Below are 21,970 nucleotides of genomic sequence, written 5' to 3'. Positions count from 1 at the left end.
TGAAGAGCTAAAAAGATGTCAGCCATTCATGCAACAGGCTGCTGGTGGGTCTTAGCTGCAGAGATTTGTCCTTCTTGTTCTTACTCCAGGATAAACCGCTTCTCATGTCCACAGGAAGACAACCAAGACACTGGGATGCCTGTTCTAGATCTTCAGAGGCACACATCACTTATACCTTTTTGAGCATTTCCTTGAAGTGCCAGTCACATGGTAGCTCATGCTCTTCATAGGTGGGTGATCAAAGGTGAATCATGCAGCATAGGACAGACCTTGCTCTCTCCATATTGCCTGTTCCCATATCCTGTTCTGCTCTCCCTAGATCCAGCCCTTCCTTTACTTCTTGCCACACAATATTTAGGTGTCCCTTCCAAAGCCAAGTACAATGCTTTGGATTTTTTTCCACAAGCTGATGGAGCCCTCTTCATCTTGAAGCATAATCTGTAATATTGCCTTGTATCAACTTCTCACATTGTCTCTGAGATAGGATAGCACGGAGGGATGCCATGTCCCAGTCTCTTTCCCCTGCACCATCCCTTCCATCATAAATAGCTGACATGCAGCTTGCTGCTCTTCTCACAGCCCACAGGCTCCTCAGGGAGTGGTTTTTGCTCATTGCTTTCTCCTGCCCTGCTGCTTAGAGGGCGCTCCTGTCTGTCATTGCCATTCTGGGTGATCTTGCTGATCTCCTTTTCTTCTCCTTCATCATCAGACTTTTCTGGGGGACATTCTGGCACTTCCTGGCTCTGGACACGGCGGGACTGCCTGAAGATGGCCCTTCGGAAGCCTTGCTTGAAGCGGTAGGAGAGGAAGCCATAGATGATAGGGTTGGCACAGCTATTGGCGTATGGCAGCACCACCACGAGGAAATAGACACCGAAGAGGGACGGCTCCTCTGGCAGTGGACAAACAACATTGATTATGTTGAGGACGTAGAAGGGGAGCCAGCAGAGGACGAAGACAGCCACAACAGTCACCACCATGCGAGTCACCCTGCGCTCTGAAAGCTTATGTTTAGAGGACAGAGCCCTCACCCTTCTGCCAGAAGAACGGACCTTCACAACAATGAGAAGATAGCAGAGACAAATTACCAGCAGTGGCCCGAAGAAGCCCAAAGTGGCAGTGTAAATGATGAATCCAGCTCGCCAAACTGAGGCAGGTTCTGGCCATTGGATGTGGCATGTGCTCATACCTAAAGGAACATCTGAGAAGACCACCACGGGCAGCACCACTATGGACGACAGCATCCACACAGTGGCACTCACAGCCTTGGCCACTCGTGCTGTTCGCCATTTGGAGGACTTCCCAGGATGGACCACAGCCAGGTAGCGATCAACACTCATCACTGTCAGGCAGAAGATGCTGGTGAACTGGTTGATGGCATCCACGGCCATCACCAAGCGGCACATGAAGGACCCAAATGGCCAGTAGGATAGGGCATTTTGTGCTGCCAGAAATGGCAGACCCAGCATGAAGAGTTCATCAGCTAGGGCCAGGTTCAAGATGTAGACATTGGTCACTGATTCACTCACAGAGTGTCGCAAAACCACGTAAATGACCAGAGAATTTCCAATTAGCCCCACCACACAGACGATGAGGTAAACCACGGGGATGAGGACACCGCTGACAACCACACCAGGGCTGGTGGTGGTGGTGGAGCTGTTGGGGCTGATGAAGCCTGCCCAGCTATCAGAGGCATTCCCCTCCTCTGACACTGTTGGCGTGGGGAGGCTGAAAGCAGAAGTGTCCATAGCAGAAGCAGAAAAGAAGGTGAGGAAAGTCTCCCTGCAGGATCAATTAGCAACCTGGAGGTGAGAAGAGAAGAAATTTACAGCAGCAATTTGACAGCTGAACAAGCCATGAATAGAACCTTCACATCTACGGTTCTACATCTACAGGTCTACATCTACGGGTCTACATCTTCACGTCTACGGGTTGAACAGGTGTGGGAAGTTGAGATGGGTGAGTGGGTACAGGCAGCCACTGGAACATGCAGAACAGTACTGATCCCATCCAGACTTGAGAGGTGCAGAAGGCACAGCAGGATAAACAGGGACGTGACTCAGTGTGGGATAAGAGGATATTCTCTTCTAGGAAAAGATCATCCGGGAAGAGTAGGTTAGGTACGGGGAAATTCCTTGTTTTCTGTTGATGGCTACAGCACTGGAGGAGCAGATATGAGAGACCTAATTCTCATTTATGAGGAGCAGGTGCCTTATGAACAAAAGAGGGGGAGATATCCAGGGACAAAGTGCCTATGGAATCTTTGGATCCTCCATTCACCGAATATTCTCTTCCTGAAGCTCATTTTGGACTTGGGAGGTCACCATGGGGTTGTTAGCCTCACCAGCAGAAATTAAAGCATCTCCACACTTACTTCAAGCCTGGAAACTGAGAGCAGCACCTGAGCTGAAGAGTTGCTGTTTTGTGTTATGCTGGTTTGAAAGTAAAATAAGAGCTACATTATTTTGGGTACTTCAGGAGGGATAAGCACAGAGCTCTCCCTTGTCTCTTTGGCTTGTTTTCTCTCTCTCCTCTTGCTCCCTGTTAATTGAGGTGGCTCTGCCTGCCCCAGCTGTTCACAACACCAAAGCAGTGTCCCAGGCTTCCTAATCTGAGTTGCCCAATTGCCCATTACATCAGGCTTTGGCATGGAAACCGCACTCTCAGCTCACTCAGAGAGAGCTTTGAACAAACAAACTCTCTGTCCTCTACCAGCTCTCTGCTGACACTGGGCGCAGAGCTGCAGGGAGAGGAGAGACAGAGAAGGGGAGAGAATGCCTTTTGTCCTCAGTCAGGGCTCTAGAAATATAACGGAGTCCAAACTAGAGACTTGTTGGCATAACTTATGCAGGGCAGATGTGTGATGTTTTCAGAGTCACTCCAGCTGTAGCAAAATTTTCTGGAGAACCGGCTCCTTGGAAATTGTGATGGCTTGGTGGAAATGCCAGGGACCTGAGGTTCCCCTTCATACAGATCTCTCAGGGTTCTGAAGCTCTTTTACTCTTGAAATGAAACCTGGAGATCTCAAAGGAAAGAACTCCAAACATTAACTATGTGCAGGAGGCCAGAAGCTCTCCAGAAAATTTTCTCCCAGTTGGAGTCTACAGAGGATCTCAATATTGTTCATGTATGTCTTGATGTACAACTTTTTGTCTTTTTTGTTGATGTCGTTGCAGCTTTTGGAAACCTCAGGGCAGAGCTCAGTTTTGGATGGTTCTTAGGTATCAGATAGGCAAAACCCAGCAGACTTCAGTGTGGTGTGCCATATCTTATGTTGAAAGAACCTCATCTGACAGACCGCAGGAAGAGGCAACTGGACAACTATGTCGTAAGCCCAGTCATAGAATTATAGAATGGCCTGGGTTGAGAAGGACCTCAAGGATCACCCAGTTTCAACCCCCCTGCCAGGGGCGCTAGACCAGGCTGCCCAGAGTCACATCCAGCCTGGCCTTGAATGCCTCCAGGGATGGGGCATCCACAACTTCTTAATTATGCAATTGGTTATTGCATAAATGTTTCCTGCTATACTTAAATGAGCTTTGAAGGACTGGAATTGTTTGCATTTCTTTATGTGAAGGTGCCTTGGGCTGTGACATGACACACTGTCTTGATGGAAGCCCATCTCTTGAGGTTCTGCAGTACTGGGCTGTCCCATGCATGATGATTATCTGCAATGAATGGACAGAGTAAGATGCAATTTGACACTTGTTTCCAAGCTCTAAGATCTTTTTCCACTGCTGTTCCAGTGACATATGTGCCCATTAGCCTTTGTTGGAGGAAGGAGAAGGAAATGTCTACTCTGAGGAAAAAGATCCTTGTGAACATAAACAGAGAACAGAACAATGTGTACATAAAAAGATGATCCTCTAAAATGTGGGGACATTGTTAGAAATCCCTTTAGGATGTTCCTTCTACATGCACAGGAATTTCCAAAAGGGCATTTGGAGATAAAGCCCCACAAATGATAAATACATATGAGGACACCTGTGATGGTATGAAAAGCATATGGGGAAATATCTGGGGTCCAGACTTCAAAGCTGGTTGTTCAGATTGTTGTTTAGCAATACATTAAAGCCAGCTTCAGAGGTCCAAAAACCCTATAAAAATGCTAAAGCATGCAATATGAAACACTGATTCACTGTAAGGAGCAGAAGATGAATTCTCCTGCTCGTACAATCCTGGTGGGCAAACTTTGTCTTTAAGCAGGGGTGGTCAATCTGTGCCCCACTAACTTTGTCAGGCACCATCTACCAGCTCAAACTCCACATCAAATGCCCTGGCTAGTTTGACAGAACAACCACAGAACATCAGTACCTAATTTGGGCTGGATCCACACTGCTCTGGCAGCACATGCATAGGTGGAAAGTGGCAAGGAAAACTGGCTTCGGACTGAAGTGTGTTGGCATCTGCTTGGGGTTTGTTCCTAATGATGTGGACAGAATCTGTGGAAGGAGACTTGGGATCTTCCAACAGGTGCTGCCAGAATACATCTGGCCCATACAGCTGGAGAGCAGGTGTGGGCAGAGAGATAGGAGGAAGCTGGGAGTTGGTGCAACCAATTTAAGTATCTATATATCTATATAGACATTTTTCTACATTTCTGCATTGATTGGGAGGAGGAGGATGCTAAAGCCTGTCTACAAAGCAGGGCTAAAAGCCAGGAGAGACCATTGAGCCCGGTAACTTGCTACCTCCTTGCCACCCTCCCCACCTTGTTTGCCAAGGTCCTGTTCCAGCTCAGGACAGCCCCTGCCTCACTGCAGGTTGAGCAAGGTGGCAGGGTGCTGGCAGAGCTGGGAGTCAGAATGTTTCCTCTGTGGGGTGGCAGAGTTAACTTCTGCATGGACTCATGCCCGCGGGAGACAGCTGGGAAGAGCAGACAGAGCTGCCTGGTACTTACGTGTCGTTGGAATGCACATTTTCCTCTGCTTCACCGTGAGAATCCGTGTCATAGTTTTCCCCTTCCCCTTTTTAAAGGAAAGCAGTCCCAGAAGGGAGGGAGTCTAAAATATCCTATCAGCAGAGCCACAAGTCCTTCTTCCTTGGACCTGCCCATCGCTCCATCCCTGACTGCTGCGGGACGTCTCCTCCTCACCCCCAGGGCCCACTCGTGGCCGTGGCCATCCAGGGGTGCCAGGCCCCTCAGCCCCACATCAGTGGCTCTGAGGACCCCAACAAATCCCCTGGTCCACCGTCAATCTGCAGAGAGGGGGGCTTGGCGGCCAGGGGCGGCAGATGGAGAGGGGTGGCAGCTGGTGGGGGACGGATCCTGACAACCAATGGGCACCCGGCGCAGGAGAGGCGGCAGAGAATGAGAATGAGGGGCTGAGCGATGGGAGAAGGGATGAAAGGGAGAAAGGAGTGAAATGGAGAGAGAAAAGGGTAGAAATACAGGAGGGGAGTGAGAAGAGAGGAGGAGAGTGCAGGGGAGGGGGTGGGAGACAGCGGGTTCGGTGACGGAGGAGCAGGGTGGAAGGAGGGGGTGGAGGGGAGATGAGAGGGATGCAGAGAGCATCTGTGTGTTGCAAAATGGTGTAGCGGGGGGGGGGGGGGGGTGGCTCGGCTCTGCCAGGTTCTGTTCTGTGAGATGGGGGTGGCAGTGCAAAGCACTCTGCAATTCCCTCCCCACTCTCCCCCCGGAGGAGCAACCTGCTGGCAGCATCTTGCAGGCAGGACCACTGCTGATTGCTGCAGGGACACAGCAAACCCTTCTGGCTGGTGAGATGCTCAGGAAGAGGGATGTTGTTGAGCATGCAAATGCTTATTGCTTCTGCTGTACCCCATGGGTGGGGAGGTAGATGGGCAAAGAGGGGGCTGTTTGTCTTAGCTCTCTCTCCCTTAGCTCCTTGCAGTATGTCATGTATTTTACACCTTCATTGGGGAAAAAAAAAATGACAGCCCCAAACTCTCCCACTAGTTTTCACCTGTGCTGCAAGGGGCAGATCCAGAATAAAAGAGGCAGGATAAAAAATCAAGTTATTTTGTGACAGCTCTTCTCCAGGAAGGAAATTAGGATTTCCCCATCTCATTCCCTGCTCTGAGTGCTTCCCTATACTTCTCACCACTTCTCTATGCTGCATCTAGCAGCTGTGACTCCTTGTGCTGTGTAGTCATCTAGCTCTTGACATTTGGCATAGGAGTTATGGGCATTTGGGATGGTTCAAGCCTCAACACAAGCAGAGCATCCCTGTGATCAGAACTTAGCTGTGGCCTAAAAACTGGACTTCTGAATCTGTTTCAACAGTTTTATGTCCAGCCAGTGGTCCTCAAAGGTGAGCATGTGAAGGCAAGTTACAAAGTTGTCAGGATAACTGAAGTCTTGGCAACATTGTCTGGAGACACAGAGGATGTGAGACCTCAATGGGGAAGGAATGGCATGGGCAGCACCCAGTGGTTGTCTTTGTCATGGCAAGGCAGGTGGCTGCAGCACTGCACAGGCAGTCCACGTAAATTGTGCCTTAGAAGAATAAAAAGCATAATGGCAGAGGTCCACTCATTAGGGCTTGTCAGCGTGGAATTACAGAATCATTAAGGCTGGAAAAGATCTCTAAGATTACCAGGTCCAACCTCCAGTCCATCCCCACCATGCCCACTGATCATGTCCTCAGTGCCGCATCCACACGGCTCTGGAACACCTCCAGGGATGGTGACTGCACCACCTCCATGGGCAGCCTGTGCCACTGCAGCACCGCTTTTTTCAGAGAAGAATATCCTAATATCCAATCTGAACCTCCCCTGGCACAACTTGAGGAGGCTCTCTCTCATCCTATTGCAGTTACCAGGGAGAAGAGGCCAATGTCCACCTGATTACAAGCCTGGAGCCTTGTTCCGTTCTCAGCAGCTCCAACAGGGGCTGTGCAAGCTGCTTGGGCTGTCTTGGAAGGAGAGCTCACCTTGTGCCTGTCCAGTGGCAGGCAGATACACCCGTTTTGTTTCATGCATATAGCAAGCCTCTCCCCTCTGCATCACTGCATGCAGTAGGGGACAGAGCATTCAATGCAGTATGATGGTAAAAGCTTGGAAACCAGAGAGCGAGTGGGAATTCAGTGATTTGAGTAATGTTTACACTGTTTAAAGGAGGCTGGATCCCAATCTCAAAGGGATCTGTCCCTTGCCCTTCCACAGGTGCATGCCCAGACGTTTTTTCTGCTTCTCTGGATTGGTGTAGACGCAATTTATGTTATCTTAAACCGAGCTAGGACAATTCATTTGACAGCTCATGTGCAATCTATGGAACTTGCTGCTGCAGGACATCCTCCAGGATTGCTATGCAGATATCAGTGGCTAGAGTTCCATAGAACCACAGAATCATAGAATTCCCAAGTTGGAAAGGCCCCATAAGGATCACTGAGTCCAGCTCATGGCTCCACACAGAACCATTCAAAAATCAGACCATATAACTGAAAGCATTGTCTAAACCATATTACTGCATTGAGCTGCTGTACCCAGACACAGCCATGCATTGAATTCAGAGAAGTTTCCCTGACAGAAGGGTACCCCAAGGGCTTTGCCATGTTGTGTTACTGCTGACACAACTCATGCCACCCACTTGTGCAGGACACAGCCTTTGGAATTCAGCAGCAGATCTGCATCCAGGAGAGGCGAGCTGGCTTGACTCCACAGCTCCCTGTGCCCTCCCAGGACTGCAGGATTTTGTATTGCCAATCATCTCACCCGGAGCCCTCCTCCCACCCACGAGCGGAGGTGGTGGCAGTCACCCCATAGCACTTCTGCTTCTCAAGTCCCTGCAATGCATCAGCAAGGCAGGTGCTCACAGCTGCCAGATCCATTGTACCGCTGGGACCACTCTCTCCAGCTTAATTTTAGTGACTTGGAGGCGATTTGTCTGGGCTGGTGACTCATTCCTCTGTTGTATTTTTTATCTTTTTCTGCCCTCCCCCTTCCTGTTCTCGTTCTGCCTGTGCCTGGCAGTGTGACCAAGTGTGAATACCAATATGACCACCTATGACAGCCAACCAGCAGTGTTTGTGCAGATGTGTTGTGGTAAAAGGGTGTCCCCAGCACCCTGCAAACTGAGAGCAGTCTGGGGCTGGGTGGCCCCTCCCAAAGTCTGCAGAGGAGGGAAAGCCTTGCTAGGGGATGAGGAAACTTTTTCCCGTGACTACCGTGCTGTCTTGGCTAACACAACATTTGCACCACGGGCTTGGCAAGGATGTATGGACTGGTCTGTTTATTGGGTCTCATTGTGATCTGAAAGGTGGTGAGGATGGGGCAGCCGGGGCATGGGGCACTTGTGTAAATGGACAAACCAGTGCCGAAGACCCACAACAGTCTTTCAAGCTAGCAGAAGTAAAAAGCACAGTGACCGCCAGAAGGTACTGAGCTCCGGGATGGTGGAGGCATCGCTCTCCTGCATGTGAGGCTGAACCTGGCATCAGGATGGGGCCAGAACCTGCAGCCAAAACAAAAACAGGCCTCATGAAACCAGCCCAGTCATACTCCTGCCCTCCCTCCTTTTGCCCTGGTAGTGGGGGAGAAGGAAAGGGCCAGGTCCTGCTTGGGAAGATCTCGCTCCTCTCTGTCCTCAGACTCTGGCCAGCTTTGCCTTGCATCGTTGAGTTGATGAGACGGGCAAGAAAGGACAATGTGAGGAGCAAAGGGGTCCTGGGGGCCCAGCTGCAGTCTGCCAGTGCACAGCAGTACAAAACATCCCCTGAACTGAGCAAGAACTTAGAAGAGGAAGAGCTATTTGGGCAATTTCCCATAAATAAGGAACAGCTTTTTTACCACTCTTTGTAGATAAAGGCTGTGGCTTGACATAGCTCACAGCAGGTCATCCTCAGGGCAATGTGGATGCTGCTCCTTCTATGGCAGAAGGTGACAGTTTCTGTGAGGGCAGAGACAAGAAATTCTGGGCCTCCCTGCATCAAGAGATGGGTGCAAACCTGCACAAGGGCAGGCAATGGACAAGGTGCCCACAGTCTTCATCCTACCACATTCTGTCCTGTCCCTAAGGAGGATGGCCCATTCCACCAGATGCAACAGATCCTAACCACGTGGGTTCAGGAGCAGCAATCATAGGATGGCTTAGGTTAGAGTGGACCTTAAAGGTCATCTAGTTTCAACCCACTGCCTTGGGCAGAGCTACTACCCACCAGCTCAGGCTGCCCAGGGCGCCCTCTAACTTCGCCTTGAGCCTCCAGGGACATGGCCACTGGTGTCTTTCCCAGGGATCCCTTTCACACTTACTGTCCTAGAGAAGGCTGCATGCTCGTTTCTTCGTTCGGGCGGGCTGTGGGCAGAGGACTGCTCGGATGGCCTCATCAAACACCGTCTTCAGGCCACGCTGTGTCAACGCTGAGCATTCGAGGTATTTCACAGAGTCTGTTGGGAGGAAAGCAGGTGCTGTAATGGGGAGGGAGGAAATGGGGGTAAGCAGGTTGGGTATGCAGGAGCTTGCTGTGAATGCTGCTGACTCAGAACCATGCAAGAGGAGGAGGAATACCACAGATTGCTGTCAAGATGAGAGGGAGGAATGTATCTGTGTCAGCAGCACAACTCTGACTCAATCACCTCATAGCCACAACGCCCTCCTCCCTCAGTGCCTGTTTTGCAGATATGTCCTGATGTGTATACCTAAACATCACCTGAATCTCCTGTTGAGATGAGGTTTTAGTTTCCTTATGCTTCAAGTGTCATTCAGACTGATCACAAGAACCTTTGGTGGCATCTTAAATCACACAGCACCTCACTTTTGGAGCTCTGCAGTCCCAATTCTCAGAAATCTTGTGCTGCAGAGCAAGGCACTTGGCTCTTGCCCAAACTGAAGAAACACAACTCATGTGACCAAATCCATACAGCAAAATCAGGGCATGCTTCTCTGACTCAGGCAATCCTGACCTCAGGGCAAAGCTGTTTCAGCTGTACAAGACCAGGACTTGCTTATTTCCCACTCCCATTGTCAGATCTGAGGCTGTGTGATGCTGGCTATGCTACCCTGGCTTCCCACATTCACTTCTGAACAGTCAGTTGAAAACTTGTCCTTCAACTTGTGTTCCTCACCCTCTCTTCCACAGCTGAGACAAGAGGTTACCTGGTGCAAACACTTGTGCAATGTCCCAAAATACAGGGGGAAGCTGATGCCCAGATTGGGGGGTGAAACGCAGATATCTGAGGAAATTGTTGTTGCATCTCTTCCTGAGAGATGTTAGAAAACTCAGTCTTCTGCCTATTTCCGGAAGGCCTCTGCCCACACAGCAGCTGCGGCTTTCACAGGAAAATATTGGCCCAGATAGAAATAGCAGAGTAAAAGGGGAGCAGACTGTGCGAGTGCATATTTATGTGTGTATTGAGGATGGCGTCTAGAGAGAGGCAGAAGACAGAGGCTTGAGTTGTTTATGTTTCCTCAAGAAGCACATCTCCCTCCTAAGTCTCCTGAAGTGCGTTTTGTCCCATGCCCCCTGTTCTTCAGATATACTTCTAAGGAAGCCTCAAAAGGTTGAGAGGAAGCCCTTATCTTCTGCCTCTCTTTTTTCAGTGTTGCCTGCAAAGCACATACCGATTTCCTTGGCCAAGGCAAGACCCTGAGGATATGTGATAGGAGAAAGCTTCTTCTCCTTCAGCTTCTCAATGGTGTCTTTGTCATCACGAAGATCCAGCTTTGTGCCCACCAGGATGATGGGAGTGCTGGGGCAATGGTGTCGCACCTCGGGGAACCACTAATGAGGGAGCAAAATTGCAGAGACAAGAAAGGACATGCATGAGTGAAATAAAAAGACAAGAAAGGACATGCGCGAGTGAAATAAAAGGGCACCCTCAAAAACGTTAACAGGACACCCTGTCCTTCCAAGATGCCCTTCCATTGAGTGTTGGGCACTACAGCCTGGCCCAGACCAGCCCCTGTTGCTGGGTCTACAGACATGGAGCTCAAAGCATGAGTTGAATCCATCAGGAACTCAGACACCAGTGCAGGGGAATAGTGAGAAGTGAAAGGAGAGACAGTGCTAAATACAATCTACTAATGAAAACGTAAGCTGTTCTCTATCCCTCATAGCTTTCTGAAACCCAAGGAGGAACTTGAGAGTTGCAGGAAGGAAACACTACGTTTTTCTCCATCTCTCCTTCCTCCCTCACTTCCTATACAAAGGATGTGGGTACCAGCTTTTCATATTCTATGGACAGTCTTGGATAAAAGCTGCCATCAGAACGTAAGCCTGTGGTCTCACACAGAGTAGCTCATCAAGAAAAAATATAATTCTTCAGTGGGTTTGACCACCTTCTTTGAGCTGATGCATAAAAGACTCAGAAATCAGGCTGACATTCAATTCCTTCTAACGTATGCAGAAAACAATATTACCCCCCTAGCTCTAGACATCCCCTTAGTAGTCTCCATCCACAGTCAACTCTTCAGAAGACCAACGCCAAACTCACTCTCTCACCCACTGATGGGCAAAGATGCTCTGTCTCACCTTAGCACGGACGTTTTCATAAGATGCTGGGCTGACAAGGGAGAAGCAGATCAGGAAGACATCCTGTAGGCACGCAACCATGGTACAGAGTTAGAATGAGTGTATGGGATTGCAATACGGGAGGCAGGGAAGGGATTGCAGAACTGGGTGGGCACCAAAATGGGTCATGTTGGGGAAAGCTGTCTCTCACCATCTGACACTGTCCAGACTGCTGTTGATTGCCTCTAGGGGAGGGAAGAATATTTAGTCTCCTGACTCATGGTAACCATAGCCACCACTATCAGAAGAGACAAGCGTTTAGCTATAAGGATGGGGTTTTTGTGGTAAGAATATTCATTTGTATGGGAAACGGTCTGAGAGTGTTCAGTTCATTTCTCAGAGAACACCAGATAGCTGTCATTGCCTGCTGTTGAGACAAAGTGACATTCAACCCCAAAAGTGGGCATGCAGGAAGCAAATGAGGCAGAGTATGGATAAGCACTTCTGGGCATGGCACAATTTGGGCTTCAATTTAAAACAAAACAAAGCCAAAGCAACTCTTCAGAGTTATAATATATTTGATCCAACTTCAGCTATCTCAATTTAGAGTGCTAGTCCCAACCTGCCCTCTGCCATATTTCTACAGCCACCAGAGACAAGCACCTCAGAAAAGTTTTACCCACCTATGCTTGGCACATGTTCTATGGTAGCTACAAGTATGTCGTTGAGAAGTAGGCATGCTTGCACTGTGTGCAGAAGGAGTCTAGGCAGCCAGTATACATAAAGCATCTAACTCTCAAGCGGCCAAACATAACTGGAACAAACAGTGCCTCAATTCCAGCCCTTTTGGTTGCAATGGCAACCTTCAAACCAATTCTTGAGACAGCAGATTCTTTCTGTGCTTTCCAAGAGACTTCTAGGAAAAATATCCTCCAGGAAAGGTGGGGAGAATCACCCATTTATTCTGCTAGAATAGTGGACTTAGCAGAGGCATCAGCAGATCAAATACATGTTTATAAACCTTCACTCTTTAAAGGTCACTCTTTTAAACCTCACTCTTTTAAAGAAGCCAAAATAGGAGTTCACAGGAATGTGGAAATCTCCTGCCCCTGCTCCTAAATTCCCTCACCCACTTTAACTTCTTAAGAAGGGCTTTTGTTTCTCAGGGCTCTATAAAGCAGCTATCCCACATTAAAACCAGTGTCAGCTGGACTCATAAGTGTTTTGAGGATCTCAGTTTCCTTGCTTCTCAGTAATGAAGAGTAGATGAGGACTCCAAAACACCCTTTGATATCTTTTACCTTTAGGATTTCCAGGTATTGTATATCAACATAGGGATTCTCAGAAGAGGACAAAGAGAGAAGGGAACAATACTATCATTGCTGTCTGACAAATGTTGATTTTGCAGCAGGGAAAGAAAACACATCTGAAGAACCAGAGTAGGAGAAGCATGGAGTGACACACCGTCTGTGGGTAAGAGAGTGGCCTCAGCCTGTCATAATCCTCTTGTCCAGCAGTATCCCATAGCCCCAGATTTACAGGCTTGCTGTCAACCATCACATTGGCAGAATAGTTATCAAACCTGAAATGCAGAGACATACATTGAGGCTCAAAAAGTAGAAGAGGGATGGGGCAAAAAATTTTACTCTGTGCCTCTCAGGGCAAAGGGTAGATTCTTCTCTGTTGTTTCTAGTATATTTTTCATGTTTCATAAGTGAAACCAGTGACAGGAAGGAAGCAATGAAAAGACTTTTTGAACGAGCTCATGACACACGCTGCCACTGTGAGATAAGTCTTACTGCAAGGAACACAAAATGGCCTCCTTTCATCATCTCCAACCACGAGTCTCAGACATGAGGAAAAATGATATGCAGCCCACAAATACATGGCCATTTCACAGCCACTCCCAGGAAGGTACGCTGTTCTTACACAAACTGGCTTCCAAGAAGAGAGAGGTTCTTGCTGCCACAATCACTATTTCTGCCTCTGTTGCAAATTGGTCCAGAGTAAAAACTAGGGCGTTCAGGTTTTCTTGTACCTGAGATGACAATCTGACGCATTCATTTTCCCACTTTAGGGAGCATGTAGTTGTATCTCAATGGTGCTGTATGAGGATGCACGGTATGCATCTCCAAACATACCTCACACAATGTGGGGAGAAAAATGCATCCAGCTACTCTGACTAAGAATCATAGAACCATTAAGGCTGGAAAAGATCTCTAAGATCATCTAGACCAAATGTCAGCCCATCCCTGCCATGGCCACTGACCATGTCCTCAGTGCCATATCCACATGGTTCTGGAACACATCCAGACTCCACCACCTCCCTGGGCAGCCTGAACCACTGCAACATCACTCTTTCTGAGAAGAAAATAGCCTAATATCCAACCTGAACCTCCCCTTGTGCAGCTTGAGGCCATTATGTCTAATCCTATCACTGTTACATGGCAGAAGAGGCCGACACCCCCCACCTCACCATAACCTCCTTTCAGATTGTGGTAGAGAGTGATAAGATCTCCCCTGAGACTCTCTGAGTCTCCAGACTGAACAACCCCAGATCTCTCAGCCGCTCCCCATCAGACTTGTGCTCCAGACCCTTCAAGAGCTCTGTTGCTCTTCTCTGGATACACTCCATGGCTTCTATGTCTTTTTTTTGTAGTAAGGCAACCGTAAGTTTGCTTACAGTCTATTGCATAGACCTTCTGCTCTGACATTTACCTGAATCCTGTGCTCTTACCACCAGGGTTATCAGTTCCTGCTTCAGTGACAGCAGGTACCTTGAGCAAGGAAGCCTGTGTGGTCCCTCACGCAGAAAACCACTTTCTCTGGGTCTGGTCCATTTTTTGTAGTCTGGCAGCAAGACTTCATCTACTACTCGTAAACTTAGCAGGCGTTTAGAGCCTTGGGTTAGTTTATGTTTTCCAAATGTTCCATTTATACTTTGGTTTTATAAGGCCACTTGTGCTTCTAGTGAAAGGTGAATGACAACCTGAAGTCACGTTGGTTTGGCATCTCTTCCTCCACTGGTACAGTGGTTTGCAACAGGGACTCTTTACATTCCTTTATAACCTGCTTTCCTTGCCTCCCACCCACCCCCAGACTGCAGATGTGTCACTCACACAGTGGGGATGTATTCTCCTGGAAAGGCATTGGTGGTGTAGCTGATAAGGAGACAGGTTTTCCCCACAGCTCTGGAAGAGAAAGAAGAAACATAGCTGAGAACAGTGGTAGTCCAGGCAGTCTTCCAGTGGTGAGATGGAGAAACCCTCCCATGACTCAAAGCTAGAGTTTGTTAGGAAAACCCTGGAAGGATTAACATATTCACAAGACTAGACATAACATAGCTATAGGTTTGACTACCAGATGGAAGGAAGACATGATGTTCACCCAGAACAGTTGGTTGCCTTTGAGCACAAATGCTTGTTTTTATGATCTGGTATGGAGATCCCTCAGTCAGACTGCATCCAGGTGAGGATAAGAGCCCATTTTCCCAGTGTGCACAGTGCTGCACACTCACAGCCAGAATAGCCACACTGTGTCATTGTGCAGAAATGTCAGAACTAAGCTTTCCAGCTGTCTACAGCCTTGACAATTTGCACCATCTATGAACTACTGCAAGCTGCACTATCACCCTTACCAAGAGCTGCAAGCCACCAGCAAGATGCCTCTCCTTGTGGCTGACTGAAGCTGCTCACACTTTTTTGCACATGTAGCTGGTGCTTCCTCCTTCCTCAGCCTCCCCCACCCACACACTGCATGAGGATGGAGAGAAATAAGTCAGAGTAGCAGCACAAGACAGAATGGGCAAGAGCACTGGTGGAGACACTCCATCTGGCCATGAACCAACCTCCAAGCTTTTCATCTGTACCTGCAAAGTCTTCTCTTGCAGAGCTATGGCTGTATGTATTGATGTGCCCTTGACATGCACAGTTGGCATCTTTGCTCTAGTGGTAAGACATCTACCTCAGTCATCACACTCTGAAGCAGCTGAAGATGAAGCAGCACTTCAGCATGCTCTGATGCTTTTTTTTCTCTCTGCCACCTCCCATTCTTATATCTGCCTCACTGAGTACCCTCTTTTTCCCTAGCTTCCCTCTTAGCTCTTGTTGCAGATGACCACAGAGGCTCACTCTATGCAGAATGGCTCAGAAGACCTGTGGTGCCAAGGGGGTGAGTTAGGCATGGAAGGGAGGGATGGTTCTGAATTAGTGTGGTTGAACTAAGAGGAGCATCAAGGGTCACCAAAGAGGAGAAGGTTATGGCAAAGCAGGTCCTGTGATTGAACTCAGGGAGAGCTAAGAGGCAGGGGATATGTGATGGGGATGGCTATGAGGCCAGAACAGCTATGGGGGAACATGAGGGGCTTAGTTGAGTGATGGCAGAAGGTCCTGTGGTCAGTAGGGTTGAGCTGGTGGAGAATGACAAGACTAGTATGGGTGGGAGGGAGGTGAAGGGTGTGAAATAAAACCATAGAGCTTTGGGTGGTGACTAGACAACTAGGTGGAGGGTGAGGAAGTATAAAGAGAAACAGAATTGTGGGGCGGACAAAAGATTTGGGAGGGTTTGAGGTCAGAAGGACATGTAGTGGAGTTAGCCATGTTATAAGAGGAATGCTGCCTTGTTTACAAGAGTCGGCGTAATATGTGAAGGGGAAACTACGGGTTAACAGGGCAACATATCAATGCCCAGTGTTGTTGTTCCTCCAGCTCTAGCCTGCACCTTTCAGGGACTTTTCCAAGATGTAACAATGCTTACACAGAACTCTCTCAGTCCCCGTCTCTTCCTCCCACTCTGTTGCCCCAGCCCTGAGAACATGTCTGACATCTATTGTTGTTTGCAGACTTCTTCCTCCCTGGGATAGATCTGAAGGAGGAAGTGACTGTGGGGAGTAAGGCTGCTGCAAATATCTCTTCGTCTGTTGCCTGATAGCTGCCCCAGATAACATTCTGGCCAGCTCCCAGCTGGGAAATGAATTAACCAACTCCATGCCAGATGACCTGCTCACTGCTGGACTCTGCTCCCTTCATCCACTGCTCCCATAGGACAGTGGACCACAAACCTTGTCCCCCAGGTCCCCAGCAGCACTGCCTCACTTTTTGTTAGCTTAGATTGATTTCCAAAGATCATGGGACATGGACAGTGCACGCCTCCAAGGGGTATAAACCTATGCCCCTTGTGATCCCCTTCTCCTTGTGCCCAAAGAAACCCATCACCAAACACTCTCCCTACACACTGAAGAAGGGACAACATGTTGAGAAAGGCTGAACATGCAGACACTGGAGGATATATCATCAGGACCATAGCTCTGCATCCTCCTTTGGCCAGCCCCAGTGAGCAGATAGCCTTCAAGGAGCCATTCCCCTGCAGCAGGGCACTTGCACCTCTCGGGTTTTCAATCTGACTCCTGCCCATAGGTTGAATCTGTCAGTGATGCCATGCCACTGCCTCCTGCATGTGAGCCAGATCTGCCAGGCCTGTGAGTGACAGTTCCACTTTTGCAGATGCCCTTCAAAGCACCCTCTCCTCCCTCCCCAGGCTCTTCAGAGCCATATTCTTTGCCATGGTGAAGAAAGAGTAGCAAAAAATGCAATGCAGAGCTGCAAGAGATAAGACATGAAGCTGGGGAGGTCTCAGCAAGCAGTGACCTTCTTCCTCACCCCTCATCACCACCGCTCCCTCCCAGAGAAAAAGAAGGGGATACATACCCATCTCCCACCACGACACACTTGATGGCTTGCATGTCCTTAGACCTGTGGTGGAGGACAGTGCCTGGGGCAAAGGAAAGTCAGGTCAAGGCAAACAGCTGGCAGACACGGGCAAATTTGGGTATCAGACCTTGAGCTGAAGCAAGGGGTCAGGTTGCAGGGAGGGAGGAAGTGGAAGAAGGAACTTCACTCAATCGCCCTCTGGTCCCTCCTCCCCTCCCACCGCAACTCTGCAGTGAGGCCGTTAGCTGAAGGCGGAGCATGTACGGTTGTGGTTTGGGAGATTATTGCTGTAATTTTTTTTCACACCACATGTTTCAACCCACTGCCTTCCTGCCCCATTCAAGCCAACAGCTGGGGGCACCAAACTGCTTTTGCATGAGAGCTGAGGCAATGTTAGAGAAGGGTGAGAAACTGGAAGAGTGGGCTTTCCCCTCTCATCTTTAGCATCCAGAGTTTGAAGGAGGTGCAAACAGGCCTGGGGATCTGCAGTGAGAGTAGCAAAGGACATGAGGCACTGAAGATTTCTCATGTCTTCCCTGTATCAAAAGGACAAGAGGTAATGGCTTCACATTGCTCTGGGGGAGGTTTAGATTTAATATTAGGAAGAATTTCTTCTCTGAAAGAGTGATGCTGCAGTGGCAGAGGCTGCCCAGGGAAGTGATGGAGTCATCGTTCCTCAAGGTGTTCCAGAACCGTGTGGATGTGGCACTGAGGGACATGGTCAGTGGGCATGGTGGGAATGGGCTGGAGATTGGATTGGATGATCTTGGTCTTTCCAGCTTTAATGGGTCTATTCCTCAGTGTCAGTGGTGAAATATTGAGAGAAATAGTGTTTTCTTCAAAGACTGAACAAGGAACTTAAGCCCCTTGGAAGTAGCATCTACCCCATGGCTGCTTGTCCCACCACTCCTGGAGCAATAAAGTCCTGTCCCTCTTCCTCATCTGTTCCTGAATTACTAGTAGGAAAAAGCATTGAGTGTATCTATGTGTTTGTCATGAAGAGGAGTAAACACATCAGAGGATGTAATGAATTTTCTTTCTCTTGCTGCTACTAGAAGAGCTAAGTCTTGTGCAAGAGAGTCCCCGCAAACCATTTTCTCCCTGACCACTCTGTGCTAAAGCAGCCCATGAGAGCTGCTGATAGATTTCCTCATCTTGTCCTCAGAATTTTGAAGAGTTTTAGAGCTAAGCAACAAAGAGAGGGACGCAATCACCTTCAGAAATAAGAGACGTGGAGCTCTACTCCTTCTTTTCACTCCTCAAAATGAGTCTGAAGCTCCTCCTTCCCCTAGCTTGCAATGCTATGCCTGGAAAAGAGTGGACTTGTTCATGTCTTCAGCCTGAATTGGTGGGTAGACAGATAGAGGCGCACTTGAGAGAGGAAGGGATGTGGTGACACAGAATTAATTAGAATTTCCAGGTTTGTCAGGAGGCCTGTTAGGCCGAGAACAGTGGGTGTTAAGCTGGCACGTTCTTGAAAGAAGGAATGCTGAGGGAAACTGCTTTTCCAAAGGTTGGTGACCTTTGTGCTGCTGCAGCCACGGGAGGTTTTTGCAGTCGACCCATTCAGGTGTGTAGCACTTTCTGATCCGTCACTCAGTGTTGGCTGCAACCCAAAAACATTCAACCGTGAAACGTTTCCAAGCCTTGCGGCTGTGTCAGAAGCACAAAACTAGCAGCTGTACTAGGTGTTCCCTCTGCGGGTGGTAGGGAGTGGGGGAGGAGACCCACTGGCTGCTCTGCAAGAGCAGGAATGAGCTGTAGAAATGCAGGGAATACAGGTCAGAGAAGGACAGAAGAGAGAGTCACAAAGGCTGCTATAGGGACAGCAGCATTAGGAACTGGAAAGGGCAGGCAGCTGCAGAAATATGATCGAGCAGGAGGTAGAGACTCAGTAGAAATAGAAGATGGCGACTTGCCATCTTAGAAGATGGCTCAAGCTTAACATCAGTCCATTTATCAAAAAAGTTTGAAAAACTGTATCACATCTGTGCTTGGAAGGTTTTGGAACACTGAGCAATCCAGTATTTAAAGGGAAATTATAAACAGGAGGGAAAACAACTTTTTACATGGATATATATAGTGACAGGAAAATGGGGAATGTTTTTAAACTAAAGCAGAGGATATTTATATGAAATGTCTAAGGGATGTTTTTCACTGAGGGAGCAGAGAGGCACTGGCACAACTGCCCAGAGAAGCTGTGATGCCCCATCCCTGGAGGTTCAAGGCCAGGTTGGATGGAGCCCTGGGCAGCCTGAGCTGGTGGGTGGCAGCCCTGCCCACAGCAGGGGTTGGAACTGGGTGGGCTTTAAGGTTCCTTCCAGCCCAAGCCATTATGTGATGCTATGATTCTATGATTCTGTGATTCTATGATTCTATGATACTATGACCTGATTGGAGTTTGCTCACAAGTGGATGCATTGGGAACTCTCTGTGGCAGATTTCTGAGTGACAATTAGGGTCCCTAAGGATTCAGGGGCAGGCAGTCTGGGACGGGCAAGCAGGAAACCCCTTCCTGGACATTTCTGAAATTGCATTTGGAATCATCATATCTAGTAGAACATTTCTATTCCTATCAGATCTTCTGACTGAAGTTTTCAAATACCCCGGAGTGCATGGCAAGATGCAGGATGGCAGGAACAGAGAGTGATCACCTGGGGTGGAAAGGCTGGGGGTTAAAGAGATGGAAAGAGATGGAGAACATATTGAGTGTGAGTTGGGACAGAGTGATGGTCACATGAAGACACTTAGTATGGGATCCAGGCTAAGGCATACTGGGTGAAAACCTGCCCAGGCATACAGTGGGACCTGCTGGCAGAGATGAACAAGGACCACTCACCTGCTGTTGAGATCAAAGCAGTTAGGCAGAAGGGACTGTAGAGAACCATGCCCAGATGAGCTCCATTTCAGAGACACTGCAGCTTTGTATGGCCAAAATAGAGCTGTAGAAGTCCTGGCAAGGTGGAATTTCTCCATCCTCATTCTGGGCAAATTGCTTTTGGAAGATAATTGCCTGCTACTGGTGTGGATAGCCAGACCAGCTGGCTTTTCTTCCAAGTCAGAGATCTGTGTTGTGAATTTATAAACACCCCTCCTCTGCCAGTCGCTCTGCAGAGGAATAGCAGAGCTCTACATGCAGAATTTTAACAGTTTTATTTCTATCATATTTAAATTATTAAAAACAGGATATTAAATTCAAATAATACACATTATAATAGCTCTGAGAACAACTGGTGCCTGCTACACTGAAATATCTCTACTGTGCATGCTGAAGGAATGGGAAGGGAAGGAAACTGAAGGAAATTGCATCCTACACCACTAAGTGAGCCAATACAGAGCTTTTGCTGCTTTGATCTGCTCTCACACCACCAAGAGGTGCTCTTGACATTAGTTTCCTTCTTCATGGGTAGCAGGGTGGAGGAAAGGCAGTCATCTGGGTTTTCTCGTTCCCTTTGCTGAGTTTGAGGAAGACACTAATAGGGAAGAATTGCCCATTCTGAAGGACCCATCCGCACTGGGTTTGCATAGCACTCATGTAGGACAGTAGGCAAGGAACAGTATGCATGGCATTACCGTTTTTTCCTCTAAAAAATGAGTGGGAAGTTTGGCTCACTCCATCTCTCCCTCTTTTTCTACGGTATTCTGCCATAGGATAAGAAAAGGATGAGAGGGATCTGGGTCCTGATATAATTTATGTTATCTGAGCTATTGCTCAGGCAGTCCTGTGTGGCCGTGAGTTGTTTTCTGTGTGTGCTGGGCCTCCACCAGGGAAGACATTTGTTCTCTGCAAACTGTCCCAGCAAACATGATGTATTTCCCTTTTGCCTCTTCATACTTCCCCTTTCACACAGCTTCATACCATCTGTCTGCTTGCTACCTTTAGTTCTTTCTTTGCTTCTATTATTCTATGAAGCGTCCACCCCTCCATTTTGCTGCCAACCCTCACCCTTCACTGCTGTGGTTTCTCAGTGTCTGCCATACTTAGTTGGAAGCAATCAACTCAGAGCTGAGATCATAACTGGAAGGGGTGAGGCACCTCAGGCCATAATGCTCTTTCTAGTATAACTATACAGGGCGATCTCTACCCTAAATTTAATCTGTCAAGCAAAAGCTAATAAATTTAAAAATAAATAAATTAATTAATAATAATAAAAAAAGCTTCCAATCCTTAGTTTTGGACACATATTGCTTCTAGACTTTCCTGGGATCTAGCCCTACAACAGCCATGGGGCAGTTGGGGACTGGTCTGCCTTCCAACTGAGGCTGCTCTCAGCTTTTTTGTTTGGGGCAAAATAACTGCTCCACTGCCATCCTCTGTCTGGGGCACTGAGAGTAGTAGTTTCATCTCCTTCATCTCTTCTCCATGATGTGCCTGGATAAGCAGAAGATCACGGTGTGGTCCTCTGAGCATTGAGGTCCTTGTGAGGGCTGATTTACACCTGTATTTCCCTCACTTGAGAAGTTGTTGGCAGATTCCTAAATCATACTGATTTTTTTTAATTATTTTTTTAATGGCTTGCTCTTATCTGCTTCTCTATTTCTGCAAGTCCCTGGTGATTCAGATATCAGTTTCCATTCTTACAGTTATTTTGTTCTCAGCCAGTGATATCTCCCACTTCACAGATACCACCCTCTTACTTAATGCTGATAAATACAGATCAATATCTGACTGTGCATCCTTTCTCCCTGGGTGCTGAAGCGGTTCAATAGCATTTTTTCATGTATCTGTTTTAGTGGAGAGGTAACTGGGTCTGAAGGTGGCATGTGAAAATTCTAATTTAGTGTAAACTGCTTGACTTGACTTCTTTGCATGTTAGCAGTCTTCACTGCGCTTTGTAAAGCCAGATCTAATGC

At 48.1% G+C, this 21,970-nt stretch overlaps 3 protein-coding genes across 4 annotated transcripts in view; 1 reads left to right on the top strand and 2 right to left on the bottom strand.

The window, feature by feature from the left end:
- Positions 1-539: 539 nt before the first annotated feature.
- Positions 540-1,748, bottom strand: SSTR3 (somatostatin receptor 3). Its single transcript, XM_042890301.1, has one exon. The coding sequence runs from the start codon at positions 1,746-1,748 to the stop codon at positions 540-542; it is 1,209 nt and encodes a 402-aa protein (XP_042746235.1).
- A 6,416-nt stretch (positions 1,749-8,164) lies between these two features.
- RAC2 (Rac family small GTPase 2) lies at positions 8,165-17,329 on the bottom strand. 2 transcript variants are annotated; one of them, XM_042890381.1, is made up of 7 exons: positions 17,114-17,329; positions 14,528-14,599; positions 12,873-12,990; positions 11,430-11,492; positions 10,520-10,679; positions 9,211-9,345; positions 8,165-8,413 (listed from the first exon to the last, which is right to left on the bottom strand). In XM_042890381.1, the coding sequence occupies exons 1-6, from the start codon at positions 17,146-17,148 to the stop codon at positions 9,215-9,217; spliced, it is 579 nt and encodes a 192-aa protein (XP_042746315.1). In that variant the 5' UTR covers positions 17,149-17,329; the 3' UTR covers positions 8,165-8,413; positions 9,211-9,214. The 2 variants fall into 2 exon arrangements, with proteins under 2 accessions (XP_042746315.1, XP_042746316.1); XM_042890382.1 differs by lacking the exon at positions 8,165-8,413 and having other exon boundaries at positions 9,285-9,345; positions 10,516-10,679.
- A 96-nt stretch (positions 17,330-17,425) lies between these two features.
- Positions 17,426-21,970, top strand: part of CYTH4 (cytohesin 4) — a 40,541-nt gene continuing 35,996 nt past the window's right edge. Inside the window, exon 1 of the mRNA XM_042890425.1 lies at positions 17,426-17,519. Within this exon, the coding sequence (XP_042746359.1) occupies positions 17,426-17,519 (94 nt within the window). The remainder of the gene's footprint in view (positions 17,520-21,970) is intronic.

This window comes from Lagopus leucura, unplaced genomic scaffold, assembly GCF_019238085.1.
Source record: "Lagopus leucura isolate 7727_CA_CO unplaced genomic scaffold, USGS_WTPT01 Super-Scaffold_100159, whole genome shotgun sequence".
Taxonomy (NCBI): Eukaryota; Metazoa; Chordata; class Aves; order Galliformes; family Phasianidae; genus Lagopus; species Lagopus leucura.
The sequence above is the reverse complement of the archived record's forward strand: the minus strand, read 5'-3'. Positions and strand labels throughout refer to the sequence as shown.